We start from the raw sequence: 25,845 nt of genomic DNA on the forward strand, positions 1-25,845 counted from the left end.
TATTATTCAAACGATGCATAAAGGCTCCAAGCTGAAGTGAATAAATGTCATTGACCTTGAGTGTTTTATGTTTACAGAAAAGAGGATTTGAATGTTCAAGTCTGTCGACAGAATTAATAACTCTCAATGCCCGTTTTTGTAGGTTAAGAATTCTATTCACATAACTAGCTGCACAATTCCCCCATGCTAGGATACCATAGTTCAAATAAGGCAAAATCAATGTATTATACAGCATAAACAGTACTTCCTGTGGGAAAAAGGCTTTGAGCTTACTAATGACACCTATATTTCTAGAGATAATAGCACAAATGTTGTTAACTTGAATTTTCCAAGAGAGAGTAGGATCAATATATAATCCCAAACATTTTACACAATCAGAATAGGGCAATTTTATGTTATCGATATATATATCAGGTAAATGGGACCATGTTTTAGCGGAAAATAGCATGCAGGTTGTTTTCTTGATATTAAGGGATAATTTGTTTGCTTTAAACCATTCAGAAATTTTAAGTAATTCTTGGTTAACTAAATCAGCAAGTACATCAATGTTGTTATGACTAAGAAATAAATTACTGTCATCAGCAAACATAATGAAGGAAAACAGATCTGATGATTTGTTAAAATCATTAATATAAATAGAGAACAGTAAAGGTCCGAGTATTGATCCTTGAGGAACTCCATGGGATATTTGTTTAAGAGAGGACTGGTGACTCTCTGAGGACACAAATTGTTGACGATTAGAAAGGTAATTCTTAAACCACTCCAGAGGAATGCCTCTAATCCCATAATAGTCAAGCTTTGTTAAAAGAATGTCATGATTAATGGTGTCAAAGGCCTTAGAGAGGTCTAAGAAAATTCCAAGCGTACTTTTAGATGAATCAAGGTTGGTTGTGATTTTGTCTACTAGCTTAATGATGGCATGTGTTGTTGAATAATTTTCTCGGAATCCGAATTGACTGTCAGATATAATATTATACTCATTTAAATATTTAGTGGTACGATTGTAAATAATTCGCTCAAGGTGCTGCCACCATTTCAGTCATGTTCCCAGTATCCAATAACAGTACTGAATGATAATGTTTTTGTGCAAAAAGGAACCAGACTATTTTCCTTCCAGCCTCGCTTCCAGCCTCGCTTTGGTTTCGTTGATTTGAATAGGATATGGTATATGGACCTCTGGTAGAAGTTAGATCACCGAATTTCATACCGATCATCCAAATCGTTTAGGAGTAGTTATAATAATTTGCATTGAGGGGGTTGTGGCCCCGCCCTCCCGATACCCATAGGGTTTACGTTAAAATCAGCCTCTGCATAAAAAAGATATTAAGCTACTCATTACGAAAGGCCATCATATATTTTTTTTTACTTATAATGATGAAACAAAGAAATGAACACCACTAAAGTTTTGCCACCTGAGGTGGTACCAACATAATTTGGACTGGCCCATGGACTAGTAGTACACTGCATAAACTGCAGTGTTAAATTTACACTGTTGGTATCTATATAGGACCATCTGGTGTTAAATTTTACTGGTGTTGTCCTATATAGATATCGAATGGTGTTAAATTAACACTACAGTTATTGCAGTGTATAGTTTCTTAAAACCAGCATCAGCGTGACAGTGGTTGAAATCTCACTTCACCAGCGCAAATGCACCACGCGGTTTATAGTGTACTCTGTTCACCTAAAACCACGGATAAAAACAAAATCTGTCAAAGTCTGCAGTAAAATGGTGCAACTGAATGCCAGCGCCATTATGTGGCTTGCTTGCCAATTATTTTGATTATTTATTATTATTTTGTCGAATGAAAATAAGGTGTGAAAACAAAACACGACAAAGTTAGTGTTGATTGTGCGCGTTCGTCGCCTGACCAAATAATCATTCACAACGACACTCAGAGATCCGTGCGTGCTTTATGTTGTAGGCTATGTAGAGCTGAAACTATAAAGCAAATAGATCAGTTGGAGGAAAAGATCAACTTATCCCGGATGTTGCTTCACCATAATCGAAATTCTGTGTCTGGTTCGAGTTGAATACAAGTGTTGCTCTCTGTCTCTGTCCGAGCTACACGAGAACACCATGGCGGCCAGGAATGCCGTTTTGGCGATGCTGTTCGTTCTTGTGGAAAGTCAACATATAAATCGTGAGTATTTTGTATCACCAGACAAGCCGGTCACTATTAGATCGATTGCATTCATCAGTCATCTTTGAGGCGTGTTAAGTTTTGTTATGATTATTCATTAACGACGCATGCTCTATGCCCTAATGAACAAAAACACTCACATCAAAGATGGTGCGGTGCAAGCGATCTGTTCGTTAAAAGCAATTAAGTGAGCGAAAAGCAAATCCCAATTTCCCCCAAAATCAAAAGTCTGCATTTTTAGCGGCTCTAGAAACCCTCGGTGTAAATAGAGCCGTGGCGCGGTGCGCCATCACCGAGTGCAGTTTTTGTTAAAGTGTCCCCAACATGCCGACTGCAGGTGATGTGATTGTGCCTTAGATGATATACAAGCATGGCATTTGGCACACAGTCAGGGTATACATGTATTATGAGAAAGATATTTGGCTATAGGGCCACCGCGGATTTATGTATATTAACTAGCAATGCCATTGCAGTTTTCAAAATGGCTGCCATCAGTGCCATGATGGCACTGATGGCAGCCATTTTGAAAACTGTGAAAATTGCTTGTTATCCCACCTATGTTTTTTTAAAGGACAAATCTGCGATGGTCCTAGTGGGGGTGCTGCATGGTCAGGCCCAATTAATAAAGGCATAATATCCTAAGACGTAATATGGCTTTGTTTACATAATCGCTTTCCTATGGGAGCGGAGTTGGGACGCCAGATGAAGTATAGGGACCGTCAACCACATATAGGAGAGCGCACATTACAAAGCGTGACGTCATTAGGTCTCAGGCCTATTCCCCCAAATGTTTCCCCTGCCCCAATAGTGTATCACAGAGGAGCTGCAGAGATTTGCCGTCAGCACCGTGACAAAAGTTCTGCTTGTGGAAGTACTATATTGAAGAATTATTGTAGGCACCTACTGCGGCGCGGCAAAGTTGCTTGTTGTGTGGTTGCTGGCACATTATAGGCAATGTGCATTTCACATCAAATGTTAAGAATTGATGTATGTGTTTGGGTTTGGTATACCATGGGTTAGCCCAGGTTGGACGACGTCTTCATTGCATTACGACTATGGAGGTGCCATAATTGGGTGCCTATTTTCGAGCGGCATCTGCATCATTTCTGATGGGCGATCCGATCCCTGTTTTCTGTTGGCAGACCCCGGCTATAAAGGCTGCTATTGGGACGAGGCCCAAATGATGAACAGCGCCTTCGGACGTTACGCTGTCAAAGACGACACCATGACGGTGGAACTGTGTCTGCAGATCTGCAAGGACCGGAACGCGAGCCTAGCCGGTCTGAGGCAACACGACCAGTGCCATTGCGGAGACAACATTCGAGAATCACGGAATTGCCAGTGCATGCAGAAATGTGGCTTTACTTGTAGCGGAAATGGAGACCAGTTTTGCGGTGGATCCTACTGGAAACCGGCCAAAACAAGGATGTCTGTTTATGACGGTTAGTTTCTGCCACGTATAGAAAATTATCACATCATGAAACTGCGCGCCGTTGAGAAGAAAACATGAAAAATTACCGACAGTTCGCGCATTATGTCCCAAAGAACTCCTTATACCTCATGTTTATCGGGTCATGAAACCACAAAATCTGTCCAATCGGTTCTCTATATACACCCTTTCGATGCATGATACTCGACATTTTGAATCATTGTTTAAAGGCAACTATCATTTGCATTTATCCAAAATAACCTGCCGAGTTATTCTCAAAGATCGCACTGGTACCAAACACCCCGTAAAATCATTCCGTCTGGCCTGCTGTCATTAATAGACGAAAGTAATCCAGGCGGTGATTTTCAACGATTGACTGATTTTTTGAAATAAATAGTGCTATAGACGAAATCGTGTTTCCGATGTGATCAAACGATTGTTCATGTTTTCCCCTTTCATTTTCACCAAAAAAGTGTAATATGCTCTGAGTGAAACTTCAACTTTTATTTATTGTAATTTTTAACGAGGGTAGTCCATTTCAGTTTAAAAAAAGTACTTTCCAAAGGAGCCCTCTTTTAAAATTACATGAAAACAGAATAAAACAAAGAAAATAAAATTACAAAAATAGACAAGACTTTACAAAAAAACCCCAACTTTACACAAAACATATAAAAACTAATAACAGAGAGCATATACCACTTATTGCTGCATGGTTAAGTGTTGAACACGGATTTTGTGAGTTGTGTTCTTATTGGTAACGAAAATGCATTTAACGCAAATGAGCCTATATGCCTTTAAAGTTGTATTACAACTTAAAGCTTTAAAATTCGTTTTTTGGTCACCTTTAAAACGAGATTATTTGTAAGGCAATATCTGTAAGATCGTTTGTGCATTCGCTCAAGAAAAAGTGCCCCAGTATTCAAGATCGAGATCTATTTTTATTTTCCACATTCGTACAAAGTCTCTTCAAGTGAATGTCCGCATCCGGGACAACCGACCCATGGCTTGGTCGACGCCGGGGATTTCTGGTTCGGGTCAGAGGTCACCTTCCGGTGTGACGTCGGCTTCCAGATCCATGGCAACCGCTCCGCGCAGTGCATCCTGGATGAATCCGGCAACGTCACGTGGTCTTATCAGACGAGTCCAGCATGCCTCGCGTTGACAAGTGCAGGTATTCGGCTCAATCGGCTGATGGTCAGAACCACATGCCGTGAACCAGCTTTTTAGTCGGCTAATCAGAATCGCGCAAAGTCTAAACATTTGAAAATTTGGCCAATCAAATCGTGCAAAACTTTTATATGAACCAATTAGAACACGCAGAATCTCGCAGCTCGTTAGAAATGTTGAATAGGAAGGCACACAGTTAAGTGACAAATCACTAATTCGCTCGATAAAATAGTACAAAAAAAGCATCTTAGCTTTTTTTTTGTGGTGTGCGTGAAGTCGCTTGGCCTTTACTTCCGGGACTACCGGAAGGTCAAAGTTAGGTGAATTCCAAATATAGACATGAGCCAGCCCTCAAATCAAAACAAACCAAAATGTCTTTGGAAGAATGGAAGAATGTCTTGGCTCTGTCTACGAGAGATGGCTTGAGACTCTAGCCTGTGCCCCATTTTGTTTATATTTATTTTAAATTAGGTCTATACATTATAATGTAATTCTCCGTTTTTGTTTTTAATAAGAGTATTGTCTTATCGTCGTCTTATCATCGTTTTGGTTCTTCCTTCAAACAGCGCCGCCTGCAGGTTCGTCTGTCGGTGGAGAGTACGAGGTTTCTGAAGTTACCAAAGGTATAATAACGTCCTTAGATATTTTACGGAAAATATCAAAGTAAACTCAAGTTAACATCCCCTTAAGTTTCTGCTTTTAAACCCTACACGAAGCTAAGGTGAGCCGTTTTGGTACACGGATATCAGTTGTGTTAAAAACAGCCAGGGCCCGACCGTCCGGGACTTTCAAGGATTGTACCAATGATTACAGACTATCTATGGGTCAGTCTCCCCGGTCCCTCAGGCACAAGTTGTTAATTTTGGCGAAAATTGAGTCTCACTCTTACAATTTCTCTCATATATAAATTAGTCTGGTTTTGCTTCTTTCTTCTAACAGCAACGGCAGTTGCAGCCCCTGGTAGTGGAGACTACGGGAATTCCGGCCCAACCAAAGGTATCAGAACGGCTTATTAACTGCATGAAACATAGTTGGAACACGTCAGTTTAATCAGTTCACTTGAACTGTCAAAAATATAGTATCTAATTTATTCACGAGTCGGCCATATTAAATTGAAAGAGAGGTAAACTCTTCATTTTTGGAACTTGGGAATAGAATTGAAAGCAGCGCCATAAAGTTAATTACAAATTAATACCAGTCTGCTCTGCTGAATAATTTAAATCTTGTAATTCAACTTATCCTAATGTTTAAAGCCACATTAAAAGAAATAAAAATGAGGCTCGGAACGCATAAATAGCTTTGCGCCATCCTATTCAACAGTTTACAATGGACCGATCCAGTAAGCACCGCCTCATGGTGTTCTGACCAATCACAGCCGTGATTCATGTCCGACGTGCGTGCACTAAAGTCCGACATATGCGTGCACGCGCGTATGATGCGCGCGGAAGGAAAATGCAGCGTGGCATTGGAGAGGAGCACGTGTTAATTTGCCTACGTGCGCACTGGGCGGAGCTTACTGGATCGGTCCATTTATAAAATACATTCAGAGAATTGATCAAAAATGGCTTCCTCATGAATAAGGTGTGCTTATTGGCGAAAAGAATCACGTGACCTCTGATATCCCGGAAAGGAGACGACTCGATTTGGGCGGGAAGTTTTCTCCAACACCGCTCCAAAACGTCTGATAATAGTTCTGTATATAACTTCAATTCCAACTATTTTTTTTGTTTGCCTTTATGCAGACGAAGTTGTCGCCATGTCGGTAGGCCTGTCGGTCTTGGCCGTTGCTGTTCTCGTGGGCGCCTTGTGTGGAGTCTACGTCTTCAAATGGTAGGTACCTACACGCTCATTTTGTAATGCAGCTTTTGAAGATTTTTTCTTGGTTGGTGCAAGTCAATGATTGAGAATCCCTAACTGAAACAATGTATCGTTTCAACAATTCAAACAAAAAATTAGGCGAAGAGTGCACGACAAGTCAAGAATGGATCATACTGCGGCTGGCCAAATCAAGCCTGTTGGGGGCGCCCGAGGGTCTGACGCTACCAGGAGCGTTCAGTCGTACGTGAACACCACCTACGACATGATGCAGATAGCATCGGTAGACGCGTCCCCTTACGAGAACGTGCAGCAGCCGCTGACCCCTGAGAGAGAGGAAGTCACCCTTTCCACCGGCGTCGTAGACGAGCCTACTCCTGGGAACGAAGTTGATGGTTGCCATGTTGGTGACGCACGCGCACTGGACGATGTCAAAACTGGGGATGGTGGCCAAGAGGAGAACGGGTACCAGTTACCGGCAGAGAAAAGTACAAACCCTGACGAAGGATGGGTGGAGAACATCATTTATGAGAGTGCGGACAAGTAGCCTCATTAAGGGTGTTCATTATTCCACTGGGTAGCATTTCAGCGGCCAGAAAAAGACAGCGCAGTTTTTAAAATGTGTGCCAGCGCATCTCCAAAAACGCGCCATATTTTTTTCTCAACAGGCTTTGTTCTCGCTTTGAGAAAAAAAAAAAAACTGAATTTTTGTGTTGCCGGTGTCATATGAAGATCAGACTCTTCATGAAATTACTTGTGACCCTTTTATTAGTTCAACCCTCTCACGTGATCGGTCACCTCATAATTATCTTCGGTTATAGGCATGCGCAATAGTACCGTACCAATGAATCCGTACTTCACATTTCTAAATTCAAGCTACACTTGCTCAGCCATCAACTATCCACTCTGTTCACAAACACCCCCTCACCGGCAAAGGAAGTACAGTTGGGGGTGACCGACCGACGCCATCTTGCCTGACTGCAATTCGTTTGCCGCGAAGCGCGGCCACTGCGTGTGAATAAGTACAAATCCCCTGGTGTACGTGCGTCACACACAAGGAACGGTGCGCGTGAACCATCGAAATGTCCCGCCCATAGAACGTCGTTGTTAGTAAAAGGGCGCCCTCTTTTGGTAGCGCACGGAGCTCATAGACCTTTATCATGCTGCCACCATTTCATTTCAGTTCCCTGTATCCATTATTTAAAAGTATCGCCCCAAAATGTTCCCCCAAACCACCCACTATAATGGGAGAATTGATTTATAAGCACCCAGCCGATGGGTAAATCGCCACCGTAGAAAAGAAGAGCTCCTATATGCTGAACAGCGCCACCTATTGTCAAATGATCACGCAGCTTTTCGAATGGGCTCATGAACATGAGGGCGCTCTATCAAACTAGTTTGAGGATAAAAAAAAACCCTGTTAGACTACATGTTGCTACATTGATTTTATTTCAGAATTACATTTTGACATTTTGGGTTTTTTTTTGGGGGGGGGTGGTTAGGTAAAAGGTACATAACTGCTGTAATGAACGGAATTTTCTAAGAGTTTTTTTAGTAGAACAGTGCTCTTCACAGCCCCCTATTCATTGATATTATGACCCATTTTCAACCACCGGAAAAAAAAAACCATGTTCATCATCCAACAGTCATCGACAGAAAGTTTCGCCCTTTTCCTTTTCCCCCAAAATATCCACACTCGAAATCTCAAAGAGGTCATGCCATGGATTTTGAACTAAACACACTTTTGAAAAAAAAAATATCAGCTAATCTTACATCAGCAATAAACATGACGAGACACTTTTCGGTTGAAATATATTTTTTTAGCATTTTTTTTCACAGGGTACTATAATTAAGATATACTATTTCGTGATACCCCCCCACAAAAAAAGTTACCATGATTTGAAATGCAAGCCCTACAGTTTTACACCGACACTAATATACAATGTTAGATATCAGGTTTGAAACACTCGATTATGACACACAAAACGTATCAAGTATGATGACTTTTTGTTGCAAATTTCTCTCTGCTGTTTTAATGGTATTGATACATCTTCAAATGTTAAGCATACATGCTATATGTAAAAGAGTACATAGGTTTCATTTTTCATAGGTACATATGAATTTGTGTGTTCCTTGTGAAATATGGAAGAGTTTTGTTTTATTTATCGAAACTACAGACCAATTTGATAACACCGGCTTGAATACCTGAAAGATTAGTGAAGCACTCCAAGGACAAAATATGAAAAATAAATCACTTGCTTGTGGGGTTGTAAATTGCATGAATTATGACCGAGTTAAATTTGACTAAAAACGTTCGTTTTTTTCAGAATGCCACTCTGTTGGTAATTGCTATTGAAAAAAATAATAAAATCGCCATAATCATGATCGATACATCTTTTTTTGTTGTTTTCATCATCTTTCTATAATTATACTATTCAAAAAAACTCCCCTGGAGTAAATACTCGCACGGTTTTAGTGGTTCGTATTTTATTTTGTGCTTAATTGTTAAGCCTACTTTGAGGTATCTGCCAATGCCTTGATAGTTGCCTGGTTCAGCTTGCCTGCCGGCACCCGGACAATCAAGGCTCCAACCCCGGTCTTCTTGACCAGGATAGTGCCGCTCCTGTTCCCGAATCGGACCACGGCCTGGCTGGCGGTGCTCATAAACAGACGGTATGTTTTGCTGTCCACCTTCAGCCCTGCGCTCTCGAACATCTGGTAGCGCCCGTTCTTGACAGCGCCGGCGATTTTAGCCTTATCGTCGTCCGATAGCGGTACCGCTCCTTGCCCGCCCGACGCCAACAGTTTACCGCTGGTCATGTCTAGGACGGAGAGGCGCTCAATGGATGACGTGCCGTCGCTTGCCGACGCTGCAGTCATCAGGCGTTGCACGTACTCTTGGGCGTCCTGTGTTTAATTTGGAGACAAGAGAAAGAAACTTCCTTTGTAAAAATATATTTATTCATGCAGGACAGATTAGGCCAAAAAAAAAAAATATTCGGTCTCTGGTCAGACCAAAGTTCCGGAATTGACGCGGCCACGCGGCTTTTTTTTCTCTTTTTTTTCTTCTTTTCTTCAAGCTTGGATTGTACAGACAAGGTGGGGTACTATTTTGCTTTTTTGGTGTCCTCATGTACATTGGTGTCCTCCATAATTTACCTTGGTGCTTTCGATCATTTGCCTTGATGCAATTTCCCATTCCTTGGTGCTCTTTGGTAAAAAAAAATTGAGGAGGTGCGGAAATAGAGGGCGCTGTTGGAGCTACCGCGGAACATTTTGGAAAAAAAAAGATTGACGCGCATGATTAAAATCGACGCGCGCGCTGACCAGAGACCGACTTATTTTTTTTTTGGCCTTAGACCCGACACGTTCTCTTCGGCGTCAAAATGACAATTCGCGAGTAAAACTGACACATTTTGTATCCGTCTGTGCCAAAAAGAACGTTTCGTGTCGAAAAAAAATTGACTCATTCGAAAATCTTGGGCGTCCTGTGTGCGTGTGTTTGATTTGGAGGCAAGAGAAAGAAACTTCCTTTGTTAAAATATATTTATTCATGCAGGTCAGATTTGACTCACACGTACTCTTCGGCGTCAAATTTCGACAATTTCTCGAGTAAAACTGACATGTCATGCATGGGAAAGAATTCCACACCTGGACATCACTAGTCTTGACATCCTGTGCACCAACACTATGAGACTTGTCTGAAAAAATTCTAAGTTTTTTCCCAGTAAATGTTTCAATATTTTCCCTGCTAAATTTGACTTTTTACGACATGTTATCGCTTTCTGATGCATGGTTGACAGGGAAAAATAGGTGATGACCATAACTGTATGGAATGCTTTCCGACACATTATGTACGTCTGTGTCAAGCAGACAATTTTTCGTGTCGAAAACAAAATTGACTCATTCGAAAACAGGGAAAGATTCCCATATCTGGCCATCACTTGTCACCCTGTGCACAAACCCTATAAGACTGGTCTGAAAATTTCTAATTGTTTTCTCGGTAAATACTTAAGTTTTCCCACCTAAATTTGACTTTTTAGGACATATTATTACTCTCTGGCGGCTGATAGGTCATCACTGAAGGGAAAAATTAGTGATGGCCAGATATGGGAATCTTTCCAATTTTTAAGATCATCACTGAAGGGAAAAATTAGTGATGGCCAGATATGGGAATCTTTCCATTTTTAAGAGTGCAGGGTCATTTTATTTGTTTTTTGGTGTGAGGGGGGAGGATGTTGGGATATGCCAGGGTTATTTTGTGGATGGGCACAAGTCTGTATTCTTTCAAAGTGCACATCATAATGTCGATTAGCTATCTTTGTAAAAAGTTGGAATTTTGGGGACATTTCTTATTTTGTTGAGGGGAAATGACTGACATGTTGCGTTTCACGTACCTGCACAGCCCGGGCGTGCATTTGGTTGAGTACCCGCCGAAGCAGGCTGTCCAGCGTGTCGCTCTCGGCATTGCCAACGACGAGCGCGCTGGCTACCAGCGAGACGAGGAACACACACTTCAATCCTACCATGATGAGTTCTGGAAACCAACGAAAAGAGAAAACAACGTTAAATATTACAGAGCGCCAAAATATTACTTTCAACATAATTCGAAAGACAAAAACCGGCTGAATGCGTGGGAGAGAAACATTTCCACGTTTTATTCGAAACTCTTCACGGAATTGCAATTGGTCACGTCTCTCCGTAGACTTTGTTGACAACTTTAAAGAACGGAATTTTTTTCGGAGACGTTAAAAGAAATAAAATCGGAAAAGGTAAGAAAGTATGGGAAAGAACGTTGCAACCTGATGCCACTTTTGTCTTCATCATCTCATTGAAGGTCAGTCATTGCAAAAATGATGACAAGACATGAATCTGAGCCCTGAAAAACATTTCCAATTTTGTTAGGAAATACTTAGAATTTTTTCTTGCCTTTTACATTCCAAAATGTGATAAGATTCGCTAAAATGAAATATACATCGGAATTCCGCTAAATAAATTTAATTCATGTGGGGAAAACACCTCGAAATAAACTGAATACATGATCCAGTCATTCCAACGAACAACGATAAAATGGAAAAGAGTTCCATACTACTTACTAGGGACATAACTTGACAACCTGTACACAAACCCTATGAGACTGGTCTGAAAGATTCCAAGTTCTCAGAAAATGCGTCAATATTTTCCCTGCTAAATTTGACTTTTTAGGACATGTTATGGATGATAAGTCACTGCGGGCAAAAATGAGTGATGTCCATAATACGGAATTCTTCCCAAATTCCTAACTGTCTATTTATCCCCTCCAAAAAAAAAAAAATATATTTTACCTTTTTCAGGCGCAGGCGGTTCTTGCACGATGCTATACTGTTCGAGCTGATCCTTCGAAATGACGAGTTGACTGCTTGAGGAGGGTTACGCCCAACTCGGCTTATTTTCACCCGATTTTGCAGTTACGTAACGAAATCACCTCTCAACGAATAATTTGTGTTTTTTTCTCGCAGCGGCAGGGCAGAATCTTTAGAATTGATCCTGAAAGCATCTGGCGCAGTATACAAACAGCCATTTCAAGGACTTGTGTGTGGGCCTAATCTCTTTTTTCCCCCAAAGAGGAAAAAATCACTCTTAACCGACTGAAACTTGGTACAACAACTCGGCAGATAGGTAATGGATTGTGCCTTTGATAGAAATATAATCATGGCAGTTGGTGCACAGAGTATGTCATAGGACATACATTTGGCTATGGGGCCATAGCAGATTTGTCCTTTAAAAAAAATATAAGTGGAATAACAGGCAATGGCAGCCATTTTTGAAAATGTTAAATTGTGACAAGTTTTCCTTTACATGGCGGGCAAATTTTACGTTTGCAGGTTAGGCAAAACAAGTGGTCGGATATCGTCATTGAATGAAAGTTCGGATTTCAGTATTTCTTGGAGTTAATAATTATTCAGGTGGGTCATGATTTTTAAAGGCATTTATAACTCCTCAGCTGCCCAGTTTTGCGTGCCTGTGCTTTTTATGACGCTGAAATTGTTCACGATGTTTTCATTACAGTGAATGTAATGAACATGAAGCTCGTTAATTAGCAAAGCTTGTGCGGGAAAAAATGTGTTTTTTGTGTGTTGCGTAGGCTTTCAACATTTCTTGGGTCCAGAATCTCCCATCACCTTAATCCCAACCTGCTGGTATTTCTGCAAAAAAAAAGTTGCATGGTCTATGCATACAACATACCACGCACGACAAGACATACATAATAATAAAGAGTACTTGGAATAAGACTTTTTCAAGCGGTTCTTTTTTTGAAAAGCAAAGTGAAAAAAATCACCGACTGAACATAATTAATGGTGCTTCTATTGTGGAGTTGGTGTATTTACGCCAACGTCTCCATTCTCCTTACAATGAACTCGTTTTCTGGAGGTACAAAAGAGGACGATTTGATGCCTTTCTTCAAGGATAACACGATTTGTCTGCGAGCTTATACGGTCGCTCGGTAATCACCCCGTACAATCGTGAGAGGGCGAAGAGGGTAGATGAAGCGCGGCTGTGCACAATAAAGTAGCGCCTGTCTCGCTTTTTTGGTGTAAGTCTGTGAAAAGTCATGACACAGCGCCGGCGCCTTTTGTAAATGAGGGAGAATGGTATTATCAGTCATTCGTAATTGTCTGTTTCGCCAGTGAAAGTGTTCTGCGTGCGGGGGTGGGGTGTGGAAGGCCATGCTGGAGGGGGGGGGGGTGTTTTGAAATCTCCTGTATTGCAATTCAAGAATAAATCTAGAAACTGTATTCCATTAAATTGTATTATCTTTTTGGCCCCTTTTCAAAGGCAAATTCAGAACATTTTTTTTTTTTGGGGGGGAGGGTTTGGGGTGGCGAGGGTCTATAGATCAGCTAGTTTTCGGCATGATCTTGCTTTGGTGAGTTTGTCAGCTTTTCTTTTCCTCAATGTTCCTATATATTCTGAAAAGAATGCGGTGAGTTTTCGTTGGCTATAGTGATGAGATTATCGGCCAAGTTTTTGGCCTTAATGCGCAAATACTGCAGATTCTTTGGATTGGTGATTATCTGGATCTTCGGATTACTGAAATCTGGATCAAAGATCATCGTTTCCTTGCAAGTATGCGAACGAGGAAAGTAAAGCCGATATCGGATCGATATCGTGAATACCAGTTTTTTTAAAGGATTTATGACGGGTGTATTTTTGCATGGGGCCTATTATTGACTGAATCTGAATGTAATGGACCGTTTCCATGGATGCCGCCATCTTGAATTAACTTTGGTGTTTACATGGGTTGCATAAGAGTGTGGGTACCACTTTCGAAATATTTGCGTGCGCTGTTTTCTCCGAGAGGCGGATGGAGCGAAGACCATGTCCACAGCTTCACCAAATTACCGCCAGTCAGCTCAATGGCCTTGTCAAGTTGTCAAAAGGTTATTTATCGTGAGGAACACTAATAAGTGACATTGTAATGGTCGACAGCGCCTTGAAAAATAATGCGCTATGCATGATTTAATTTGTAACATCGATCGATTTTTAGTTGTTGGGCATTTTATCGGAATGACGCATGGAGTAAGACCAACTGGCACAGAGTAAAAAAAAAAAGAAGCCTGTTGCAATGTGTTTCCTGAACAAGCAGACCATAAATACAACCTGTTGCTTATATAAATGTACTAATGGGCGCCCTTCGGGTCTATTACCGTGGGGCGGGGAGGGGGGAGGGACGGGAATTAAGTTCCAAGACAGACAATTGTGTACAACTCGCACAAGTCACCGGCGCTAGCGCTATATACGCAGTGCCGTCCCCACTTCAAAAACACTGGGAGGGGAACATGATCATCGCACGCCGTCCCGGCTGCTCTCCGTTGTGTATGTAATGGACTGATCCAGTAAGCACCGCCCCATGGTGTTCTGACAAATAACAGCCGTGATTTATGTCCGACATGCGTGCACAAAAGTCCGACGTGCGTGCACGCGCGTTACGCGCGTATGATGCGCGCGGCAGGAAAGTGCAGTGTGGCATTGGAGAGGAGCACGTGTTAATTTGCCCAGTGCGCAGTGGGCGGGGCTTACTGGATCGGTCCATTGTTGGAGTGATTTCGTCTTCTTCTGCAAATTTGTATTCATACTACACCTTCTTTTCCGAGTTTGATATTCTGTGTTTATTTGATTTGACCAAGTTTTTTGTGCATAGAGACGAACCCTTTCAGTACATCGTCTTCGACATGTTTCATTTTTTTTACATTAATATCTGTTAGGGGGGCTAGCTAGCAGGGGTGGATCTTGGCAGGGAGGCAAGCTGAAATTTAGACCAGTTCTTTTCTCCGGATACTTTATAGCCTCCGACCATTAATGTGGGGGGGGGGGGGGGGAGGGGGGGGGGGAGGGGGGGGGGGGCTCGTACCATATTTTCAATGGGGGAGTGTCAATCATAATACCGAATGCAGTACACTACGTATACCTTCTCACGAATGGGGGGAGGGGAAGTTTGACACAAAAACAAACCAACACCCTCTGCCGTGGATCCTCGCCTGGCTGGCTATTGCGAATATTAAGGGGTAGACCGTTGACATGTGACGTCATCTTCTAACATTCGTTATTGCTATTTCATTTTTTTTGGGGGGGGAGGCTAAACAAAAGTTTGGGCTAAAGCCCCCTCCCCCTAGAACCGCGCCTGATAGTATTATGGTACTGATGGATGGCGGGCCCCGCATGACTGGTTCGAATTCTGACCTTGAAAAAGTACTACCCTGACTAGACTACCGTATTGTTGATGTACCCTAACGTGGCGCGGCCCCCAACGTGGCGCACTTTGATTTTTTTGCCTGTAGCGCCTAGCTAGCTAGAGCAACAGTTTTAACTGAAATTTCACAGAGAGTGACATTTCATCAAGTTCTAAACACTCCCGTTCATAAATCGCGAGTTTATTTACCCGTTACAAAGTTAGAAAATAAACTTATTTTAGCGTGATTTTCCGATTTTATTTTCAAGTGCAAAGTGAACACTTTGAAAATGCCCCGAAAACATAAGAAAATAATTTTCTGACAAACATCTGGCTGTGTATGTAAGTAGAGATAATAATGATTTATCAGAATTTATCAAGTTAACAGAAATTCTTAAATGTTAATTTGGAAATTTCCGAGATTTATTTAAGTGCGCCACGTTAGGGAACACTCCGCGAATTTGTGCCCAATTTCTCGACGCCACCGTTTTGGAATTTCGGATTAAATTTTATGAAACCGAAATTGTTCACAGAGGTTAAAGGGAATATACATCATTTGCTTTTGCTGTAATTTTCAGAAATAGATGGAATTGGGGGGTTGGAAATATATAGCAAATATAGTTACACTGACTTTTTTGAGATTTTGGGTTCGAAAATGCTAAAAACCAAGAAAAACAATCATTTTCATGTAGTCTGGTTCCCTGACTCCATATACGAAGAAACGGAGCAGTTTACATACATTGGTGAATTGTAAGGTCAGGGAACCAGTCTAGCTGGCTTGTACCCGTTTATAGGTGTGTAATCGATTGCAAACAAGTGCGATGGTCAATTGGGGCCAGTATTTGAAAAAAGCCAGTTTTTTTCCAACGCTGGTCGGCCGACCAGCGTTGGAAATTGATACAAAAATACCACTTTTCTTGAAAATGACAGTATACCACTACCAGGTGCCATGATTTTACAGGATATGCTTTACACTGTCATTCACTAAAAGTCCAGCAAGGTATTTCATAATGATTTGGTAGTTTTTTGATGTTTGCAAATGTTGTATTTTCCCTTTAAATAGCACGCATTAATAAGGTCAAAGTACCAGTATGTTATAACGTTACTGCATGCATTTGAGATTTGTCAACAAAATAGGTTTGGCAACACTACTCGAGGAAAGTTGGGTAAGCTTCGAAGTGCGCCACGTTAGGGAACACGACTATATACCGCGAGAACATTGGGGGCGCTCTATTGTGATGACATCGACATATAACCGTGCGTGCATATCATCTGATCATGACAAGCATTATTTTGTGCAAAGAGAGTCCGATGCCAGCTGATCAGCTGATGGCTGAATGATGCATCGATCATGGGGGAATAAAAACATCGATCAAGTTTAAAAAGACAGAAACTCAACTACAGTGTTTAGTGGAAAACCAAGCCAAAGTAAGCTTTTCCTCACATGTTGCAAAATATGTACTTGTCATTTTTCAAGGCTGGCATGGCTGGGTTGGGGCAACCTTGAAATTATAATTCTGCGCAAAAATTACTGCATTTAGTAATGTTAATTGCGAAAAATTAATATTATCAAAGTTCATAAAGTACAAATGATACCTTGTTCGTATGAATAAAACATGGTAATTGCTTTTACTACTAATTGTTAAGCATTTACTCGCATCTGTATGAAAATTTAGCAAACGCTTTTACTGAACTGTTTGCTCAAATATGAAAATTTTTACTCTGTACCTTTTGGTACAGCGTTTAAAATGAATAAAAAGTGAGTTAATGTTTCAGTTTTCAAATATTTACTTGTCATATTTCAAGGCTGGGTTGGGGCTACCTTGAAAATATACCAGCACATTATGCGCAAACATTACTGCATTTATTAATGTTAATCGCGAAAAATTAATATTAACAAAGTTTAGAAAGTACAAATGATACCATAGTTCTCATGAATAACAACTGGCATTTGCATAGACTACCGATTTTGAAACATTTGCTGGCATCTGTATATGAATACAAATTAAGCAAACGCTTTTACAGAAAACCATCTGCTCTTGAGATAATGTGATCAAACTCATATGCAATGTATCCAATGAATTTGTCGGTTGCTGAATGAAACATGTTCATGTTCAATATCTTTGAAAGTCCCAAAACATTTGCTGCGCATACTTGTCCAGTCATTGCCGTTACGAGAGCGATAAACATCAGGGACTGGTTCAGGATGAAATATACTCTGCCTACCAACTTACGGCTATAATCTGATTTGTTCTTGTTTATTTTGGATTACAGTGGGATTTGGCCGTTTCGGTGTGTATAGCGTATTATGAAAGCTGTCTACTATGCACCAGGTACATGTGCGATGACTGAGATGCCCGAAGCAACAGACATGTCGGATACAGAAATCCTCGTGAAAAACGATGACGAAGAGACAGAGTGGGTCGGGGACCGGCTAAGGGCCAGCCGGCGCTGGATCACCATCGAGCCGGTAATCTTCACGTGCCTGATCGCCTACGGCACCATCCAAACCCTGCGCACCGAGTACATGCGCCTGCTGATATCCCGCGAGCACGGCGTGAACGGGACCGACGTGGACACGGGCTGCAGCGAGAACACCTCCAGCCCCGAGTACCGGCTGGAGCAGCGCATCCAGTCCGAGACCTCGCTGCGCGTCATGTACCTCCTCGCCTGCAGCGCTGGCCTGAACATCCTCTCGGCGCCGCTTCTGAGCACGTGGAGCGACCACGCGGGACGCAAGGCGGCGCTGTTCATCTGCAGCTTCGGGATCTTTGTGAACTGCGCCGTCTACTTGGCTGTGACGGGCTTCCACCTGTCCGCGAATTTTCTCTTCATCGGCGAGTGCGCTCAGGTACGACAGAGACGTTATTACTTTACAGCTGTATGGCATACTAGTTCATGGCTTCTGACTAGCGCCCGTTGAACAAAGGTATTGACTGATATATGTCTCTCTCAAATGACGTCATTTCCTACAGACCATCCACGTGCATCGGCATTTTGAGCGTCAACTTGCATAACGCGCATCGGCTGCGTCATATTTCGAACACATTTCGAGCAATAAGCACTCGTGTTTGGAACATTTTTAACACTGCGCAATGCTTGATTGCGTAAAATGCGCAGTTGCAGTTCTTCTACAGAGATGGCCGTCATTGAGCGAGCCCCTTTTGGGGAACCGCCAACATAGGGCTGGATAGCTCAGTTGGTAGAGCACTGGAACGGTTATCCGGAGGTTACAGGTTGAAGCCCCGCTCCTGTCAATTTCTTTGTTCAACTACATTTTTGATTGTGTAAGATTCTAGAAGTAGTTCCCCTTATTGTTTTACCCGTGTCAAGTATAAATGCGTTGCTCCCATTTGTTCCTTTTTTTTGGGGGGGGGGGGAATACACAGGGCCTGACTGGCAGTTTGATCCTCGTTATAGCGGTCTCGCTGGCATACATAGCGGACGTCACGACCAAGAACAGGCGCATGTTTCGCTTCGTCGTCATCGACACCACGCTGTTCTTCGCCATCGCGGTCTCCCAGGTGGCCATGGGATACGTGGTGAAGTATTTCGGGTTTGTCCCGCCTTTTGCGACGATGTGCGCAGCTTGCGGGCTGTCAATCCTATACATCGTGATACCCCAGTTGCTGCTGGAGACGCGCGAGAAAGACACAAATGGCTCTTCAGGTGAGTCAATATCTTGCAAAATTGCTCAGAAAAATGTACTTGCATTATAAATGTTACTGGTATGACGTTGACAGCTGCAAGTCCTCTGAAGAACTCCACTGTCGATGCATACAGCCCCCCTAGCAAGAATGCTCCAGAGGGCCAGCCTATCCGCTCCGTTCACAAGTACCCCCTCACAGGCAAACAAAGTACAGTTGGGGGTGACCGACTGACGCCATCTTGCCTGACTGCAATTTTGCCGCGACGTTCGGCCGTACCACTGCATGTACATAGTACAAATCCCCTGGTGTATGTGCGTCACACACAAGGAACGATGCGCGTTAACCAGCTAAATGTCCTGCCCATGGGACGTCGTTGCTAGGTAAAAGGGCGCCCTCTTTTGTTGGCGCACGGAGCCCATACAGTATGTCCCCCAAAAAGTGTCCCTCTGACTATTTTGGAAGTAACTGCAAAAACGTTCAAGTCAATTTTGAATTATTCAAATTTCACTCGCAAATGGCTTTTTATTCTTACCATTGCACTCATAAACATTCCTTATTCGTATACTGCAAAACATTTTGATGGATGTGATTTCGTGCGATCACAATGCAGTGCGCCACCAAGAGTTTGCCACGGAGAGTTCATTTTTCCCAGTGCATTGTGGGAGATGGTCGACAAATTCGCGGCGCGGGACATTTGAAATTGTTAGTTTTTTCGGTCAGTAGTTTCGTAAGCATATAATTCGAGGATCTGTTTGCCCTCTTCTTTTCTAGTTATCAATATGGTGTTTTTTGTAAGGCGGCAGAACGCTATGCCCCATTCTACAACATATTAGCTCAAGTTGTCTACTGACACTCATTCAAATGGGCAATGTTTTGTCGACCGTAAACTTGAAAAATGGACTCTCCATGGCAAACTCTTGGTGGCGCACTGCATTGTGAATCGCCCGAATTAATGCATGTACTAATTCTGTGCAGGTATATTTTTCTATCCCCATGGTAATACATTTGTTCAATTCTTGTTTCTTCACTATCGCCAGCCACGAAGCAGTTATCGGCGATGTTCAAGAGCCTCGTTGTGGTGCTTAGCGTCAAAGAGGGCAGCAGACATATCCGCCTTGCCCTCCTGATTATGACAAGTTTCTTCTTCACTCTAATGTTCAATGTGAATATCAGGCATCAATTTGTTTTTTTTTCAATAGAACCTGAGAGCCAGAAATGAACAAATCGCACATTTTTCGTGAATTAATTTTTCTGTTGATCGACTTATTTTGGCCAAGTTCGCGCAAGGACTATAGTTGACCAATGGTTAACTAACATTTGCCCGAACTCTGTCTAGTCGATGGTGGTTGACTACGCTAGTCGACTATTTGGAACCAGCCTACTGGGGTTGGTTGCTTCGCAGGTAACCAATAGCCGCGCGCATTCATAACGCTAGCAGAGAGCCAGGATCCAGAAGTTTTGCGATGACATTTTGACCAGCGTTTGACTAGAGACATTCGCACGTTGCTATCAGTGCGCAGGCGTAAGGTACGTCACAAATCAACCACTAGTCGACTAATGGTCCTTGCCCGAACTTGGCCTGAGTTGTTCATCCACATTGGGGAGTGTGGCCTAGTGGTTAGGGTTCGTGACTCGTGACTCGGGATCAGTGGGTCAGGGGTTCAAATCCAGCTGCTGGCCAAGTGTTGTGTCCTTGGGCAAGCCAGTTCGCCTCAACTTGCCTCTCTCTCCACCCACGAGTATAAAATGAAACCAACGTTAGCTTGGGAGTAACCTGCGATGGACTGGCATCCCATCCAGGGGGAATAGAAATAATCTCAGTCGTTTCATGCCAAGAAACCGGAGATAAATGCCGGCCTGATGGGCCATATTGTTTTTTGCTCGGATGTAGCCTCAATCCTGCAAAATTCTCCAATTGGCATCATGGAAAAAAAGCATATAGCCTCAATCCTGCAAATTCCTGCATTATTTCTTGAATATGGTCTGTGGAGGGGTGACCACTGCCTCAATCCTGCAAAATCCTGCGGCAGTGACTGTCAATATGTTGAGGCTTGGCCAGTGACATCGTGGAGCAGTATGGAGGATTTCAAGCATAATCTAGGCCTATATTTATGCATGGCTTAGCCAAAACAACACAAGGTCCGACCCAAGATCTTGACAAAGTGCATCCTGCAAAATCAGTAACACACTTTTAACCTCAATCCTCCTAAATTCCTCCACTTTGGCAAAGAGGATTTTGAAGGATTTAGGGCGGTTAAGCTTGATATTTTTTTAAAACTTGTAGGGAGCTATGGGTACGTCGGTCTTGCTTGGGCTGGGCTCGCCCATTTGTTGGTCTACAATAACAGTAGGAATCTTCACAGCTGTCACCTTGTTTGTAGGTTGCCTAGGTAAGTACATTTTTTCCCCCGTCCATTCATATGTGAAACGTTCTGGCAAAAATGAGGAAAAAAAATGTTGCGACCTGACGCCACTTTTTTCTTCGTAACATTATCCTAATGAAGGTCATTGCAAAAATGATGATAAGACATGAATCTGGGACTGAGAAACATTTCCAATTTTGTTAGGAAGTGGGGTCAGGTTGCAACATTCTTTCCAAAATGAGACAGAACTGGGCAGAGGTTGGAAGAAGGGTTTGTGGGTATTAGGAAAGAGAATAAAATTCTCCTTACAATACTTCAATCAGGCATTCTGTTGACAAGTTATGGCTGTTTAAAGTTCACTTTTAATCGACATGTCAAAAAAGTCGAATACAGAGTAAAAGGCCCTTAAAGGTCCAAGTTTTGTAGTCGTGAAAATGAAAGATGCAATTTGATTTGTCATTAAAACCACGTTTATTCCACAATTCGTGAACAATTTCTGTTAAAATACGTGTAGTAGACATATCAAAGATTACAACTATCCGTAAATCTGAAAATCGAAAACAAAAGTCCTCGTTCGCTTTTTTGGCATTTTTCTCCACTACGACTTGGGCCCAGTTCTGTCTCATTTTGCGAGAATGCCTCACATGTTTTCGAATTTGGACAAAGTCCTTATGATATTATCCTTATTATCCTTATGATACATCGTCAACTCAAGCAACGCCTTTTTTGAGTCGACAAACTGACTGATACATTCTTCCCACCCCATCCGCAATTACTGCAGTGCTGTAATCTATGATCCCCTCCCCCAAACCAACAACCGAATCTTCTTTTTTCACCATCCTTTTCTTCCAGGACTCCTTGTCGGTGGGTTGACCCTTCCCCGTTGTCTCAAGGAACATTGGATCCTCTATCTTAGCTGCTTGAGTTCCGTTGGCTGCTATCTCCTGACGGGGTTCGCCACCTCGTCGCTCTTCATGTTCATGGGTAAAAAAAAAACTACATTTGAGAAACCAGTCAATCACAAGTCTGTTGGAAATCGCAAGTCAACTCCTGTGTCCTGGTGGAGACACTTGTGATGGATCACTTGTCAGCACAAGACGGTCACAAGTCTGTCACGGACTTGTGGTTGAGTTGTGATTGAGTTGTGATTGAGTTGTGATGGACTTGTGATTGACTTGTGATTGACTTATGATTGACTTGTAGTTGACTCGTGATTGACTTATGATCGACTTGTGATTGGCTTGTGATTGACTTGTGATTGGCTTGTGATGGACTTGTGATGGCCATGTGATTGACTTGCGATTGACTTATGATTGACTTGTGATAGACTTGTGATAGACTTGGGATTGACTTGTGATTGGCTTGGGATTGACTTGTGATTGGCTTGTGATTGGCTTGTGATTGGCTTGGGATTGACTTGTGATTGACTTGTGATTGACTCGTGATTGGCTTGTGATTGGCTTGTGATTGGCTTGTGATTGGCTTGTGATTGGCTTGTGATTGACTTGTGATGGACTTGTGATTGGCTTCTGATTGACTTGTGATTGGCTTGTGATTGGCTTGTGATTGGCTTGGGATTGGCTTGGGATTGACTTGTGATTGGCTTGTGATTGGCTTGTGATTGGCTTGTGATGGACTTGTGATTGGCTTGTGATTGACTTGTGATTGACTTGTGATTGACCGATGAGAACTTGATCACAACTCTGCTGATGATGTTCTTTTTTCCAGCCAGCATTATTGGCTGTATTCGGAACCTGCCTGGGCCAGTCATTCGCACCATGTTGTCCAAAGAAGTATCTGAAGATGAACAAGGTAAATTTTGGCCAAATTTTCCCTTTTGTTTTTCCCCCCTTTTTCCCTCTTTCGGCAAAGAATAATCTTCTCAATTTCTTCAATAAATCTACTCCAGCTCCCTGTTAATCTTATTTTAATATTATTTGTCGTTGACAGCGGCATAATTAACCCTCAACTTCACGGTATTACATTGTAATTATTCCCTGAAGAATCCGTAAACTTTACAAGCTGGGGGGTTTGTGGCGGTACAGGGAGTAACAGGCAGGGCGGTTTGGGGCAGTACAGGGAGTAACAGGCAGGGTGGTTTGGGACAGTACAGGGAGTAACAGGCAGGGTGGTTTGGGGCAGTACAGGGAGTAACAGGCAGGGCAGTTTGGGGCAGTACAGGGAGTAACAGGCAGGGTGGTTTGGGGCAGTACAGGGAGCAACAGGCAGGGTGGTTTGGGGCAGTACAGGGAGTAACAGGCAGGGTGGTTTGGGACAGTACAGGAAGTAACAGGGCCGTTTGGGGGCAGAACGGGGAGTAATCAGGCTTGAATTTGTCAGAAATTTGTTTTTAATTTCTCATTTCAGGTGTCATTTTTGCAATCATTGGTGTCATCGAAAGTGTGGCCAGTTTCGGCTCGCCACTAATGCTAGGGGCGTTGTACGCAAAGACGGTGGAATTCGACGGAGGACTAGCGTTTTTTGTTCTAGCGGCAATCAACGTCGTACCGGTAGCACTTATAATGTAAGTCACTATAAGAGCAATTTTGAACGATCTAATACCCTGAACTTTTGACAATCATGTCAGCACATAAACGGCGTCTAATAGTTGCTTTCTACACGTTTAGAAATCGTAACTAAATTTGTTACATGCTTTCCACTCCAACATGTAGTTTGATCCCTTTATGTAAACACTAGACGACAGCCCTTACACATTAATTTGAACTTTGCACCATTTTTACATTGTTTGCTTCAAATAGAAACCAAGAGATAAGGATTTAGTTGTTGACCGAGATTTAGTTTACATGTGTGAGATAAATTTAAAGGTATACATTGTATACAACTTTTGCTGTAATTTTTAGATTTGAATGGATTTGGGGGCTTGTATTTTAAGGAAAATATTGTTACACTGACCTGTTCGAGCCTTTTTTGTTCATGTATGGCCAAGTTCGGGCAAGGACAATTAGTCGACTAGTGGTTGATTTGTGACGTACCTTACGCCTGCGCACTAATAGCAACGTGCGAACGTCTCTAGTCAAACGCTGGTTAAAATGTCATCGCAAAACTTGTGGGTCCTGGCTCTCTGCTAGCGTTGTGAATGCGCGCGGCTATTGGTTACCAGCGAAGCAACCAACCCCAGTAGGCTGGTTCCAAATAGTCGACTAGCGTAGTCAACCACAGTCGACTAGACAGAGTTCGGGCAAACGTTAGTTAATATTTTAGTTTGGACGAACCCAGACATGTGATCACTGTTCACTCACGAAGCCCCCTTCAATGGAGGAACCATTGTGCATGCTATTGTACAAAGCAACTGCCCTGTGACGGATTATCTGACCAATAGCTAGCACAATGCTTTTGCCATTGAAGGGGGCCTTCGCGATAGAATCGACAACATGCCCGGATTGGTCTGTACTCCACAATTTCTGATTTTATAAAAACAGATTTTTTTTTGTTTAGGCCAACAAAAAAAGTCTCCGGGTTCTGGTATGGAGCTTGCCCAAAAAGTGGTGCGGCGACGCGGCTTTTTTTTTTTTTTACCTGATTTTTTTGCTTCAAATGTCGGCTGATGACTGCAAATGGTGCCCAACTAAACTTAGTGCAAATATATGGGAGTCCAGAGAGGCCACATAAAGCTTATTCTCGATCATAACCCCATCTAAAAACACGTTAAAATTGTGCAGCAGCAGGATTCCAGTCAAACCAGTGAGTTTGGCAGTTTTGAGACATCATCTTATATTGAAAAAAAAACTTTTTCATTTTGCCGACGCGCATGGCTACGGCGACGAGTGCGCATACCAGAAACCGGAGACTTTTTTTTTTTGGCCTTAGCGGAACTTCTTTGTTTATCTTTATCCTTGTTTGTCTGTTCAGGATTCTGCATGGCATGTCAATACGCAAAGGGAGGATGGACAAAAAGATTGCAAAGGATTGCCCAACTCCAGTACAAGTAGCTGAAGACGTACCAGACCAGTCGACTTAGATCCGTGTTCCTGTATTTTTGATATGCATTGTGGCGAGCGTCGTGTGCTACATTAGTGAAAATATTGTTCATGCCACTGAAACCGGAGATACACGCTGGCTGGGTGGGCCAACAGACCAAGTGCCTGGCCCACATCCCAAAATTGTACATACACCCAAAAATCAATGGCAAGTACAAAAAGACGGGGGTAAAATAAATCTTGAACATGATGAGGACGAATTCTACAGATGTGCACTGGCCCCGAGAACTTTAGAATACGACGACTAATGTAGTCACTGAAAGCCTATGAAAAATAATAATAATAATAGTGGGACAGTATTTATAAAGCGCACGTATCCACCAGGACTGGTGCTCAAGGCGCTACATCATTATTACCCCTGCTCATTTGGGCCCATGAAACATTCCAAATACCATCTCAGCTCCCTTGGGAGTATACAGCTCCATGCTGCCATTTAAGCACAGAGCAGCTACAATCAATCACAATAACCATCTCTGCCCTCACAGGTACCCATTTACTCCTGGGTGGAGAGAAGCAATGAGTGACAAAGTGCCTTGCCCAAGGGCACACACTTAAAGGGAATATACATC

The 25,845-nt window shown here is 42.5% G+C and overlaps 3 protein-coding genes across 3 annotated transcripts; 2 read left to right on the forward strand and 1 right to left on the reverse strand.

The window, feature by feature from the left end:
* The first annotated feature begins 1,993 nt into the window (after positions 1 to 1,993).
* On the forward strand, positions 1,994 to 7,596 carry LOC119725585. Its single transcript, XM_038197049.1, has 7 exons — positions 1,994 to 2,144; positions 3,287 to 3,586; positions 4,535 to 4,744; positions 5,307 to 5,363; positions 5,680 to 5,736; positions 6,483 to 6,570; positions 6,697 to 7,596. The coding sequence occupies exons 1-7, from the start codon at positions 2,081 to 2,083 to the stop codon at positions 7,100 to 7,102; spliced, it is 1,182 nt and encodes a 393-aa protein (XP_038052977.1). The 5' UTR covers positions 1,994 to 2,080; the 3' UTR covers positions 7,103 to 7,596.
* Positions 7,597 to 8,545: 949 nt separating this feature from the next.
* LOC119725586 lies at positions 8,546 to 12,008 on the reverse strand. Its single transcript, XM_038197050.1, has 3 exons — positions 11,880 to 12,008; positions 10,953 to 11,092; positions 8,546 to 9,462 (listed from the first exon to the last, which is right to left on the reverse strand). Exons 2-3 carry the CDS (start codon positions 11,082 to 11,084, stop codon positions 9,067 to 9,069), a joined length of 528 nt encoding a protein of 175 aa, XP_038052978.1. The 5' UTR covers positions 11,085 to 11,092; positions 11,880 to 12,008; the 3' UTR covers positions 8,546 to 9,066.
* Positions 12,009 to 16,561: 4,553 nt separating this feature from the next.
* LOC119725587 (solute carrier family 46 member 3-like) lies at positions 16,562 to 25,654 on the forward strand. The gene is made up of 9 exons (XM_038197051.1): positions 16,562 to 16,693; positions 17,540 to 18,116; positions 18,655 to 18,934; positions 19,953 to 20,077; positions 21,200 to 21,305; positions 22,131 to 22,262; positions 23,007 to 23,090; positions 23,646 to 23,802; positions 25,149 to 25,654. The coding sequence occupies exons 2-9, from the start codon at positions 17,574 to 17,576 to the stop codon at positions 25,255 to 25,257; spliced, it is 1,536 nt and encodes a 511-aa protein (XP_038052979.1). The 5' UTR covers positions 16,562 to 16,693; positions 17,540 to 17,573; the 3' UTR covers positions 25,258 to 25,654.
* Positions 25,655 to 25,845: the final 191 nt, after the last annotated feature.

This window comes from Patiria miniata, unplaced genomic scaffold (genome assembly GCF_015706575.1).
Source record: "Patiria miniata isolate m_02_andy unplaced genomic scaffold, ASM1570657v1 HiC_scaffold_19, whole genome shotgun sequence".
In the NCBI taxonomy this organism is placed as follows: Eukaryota; Metazoa; Echinodermata; class Asteroidea; order Valvatida; family Asterinidae; genus Patiria; species Patiria miniata.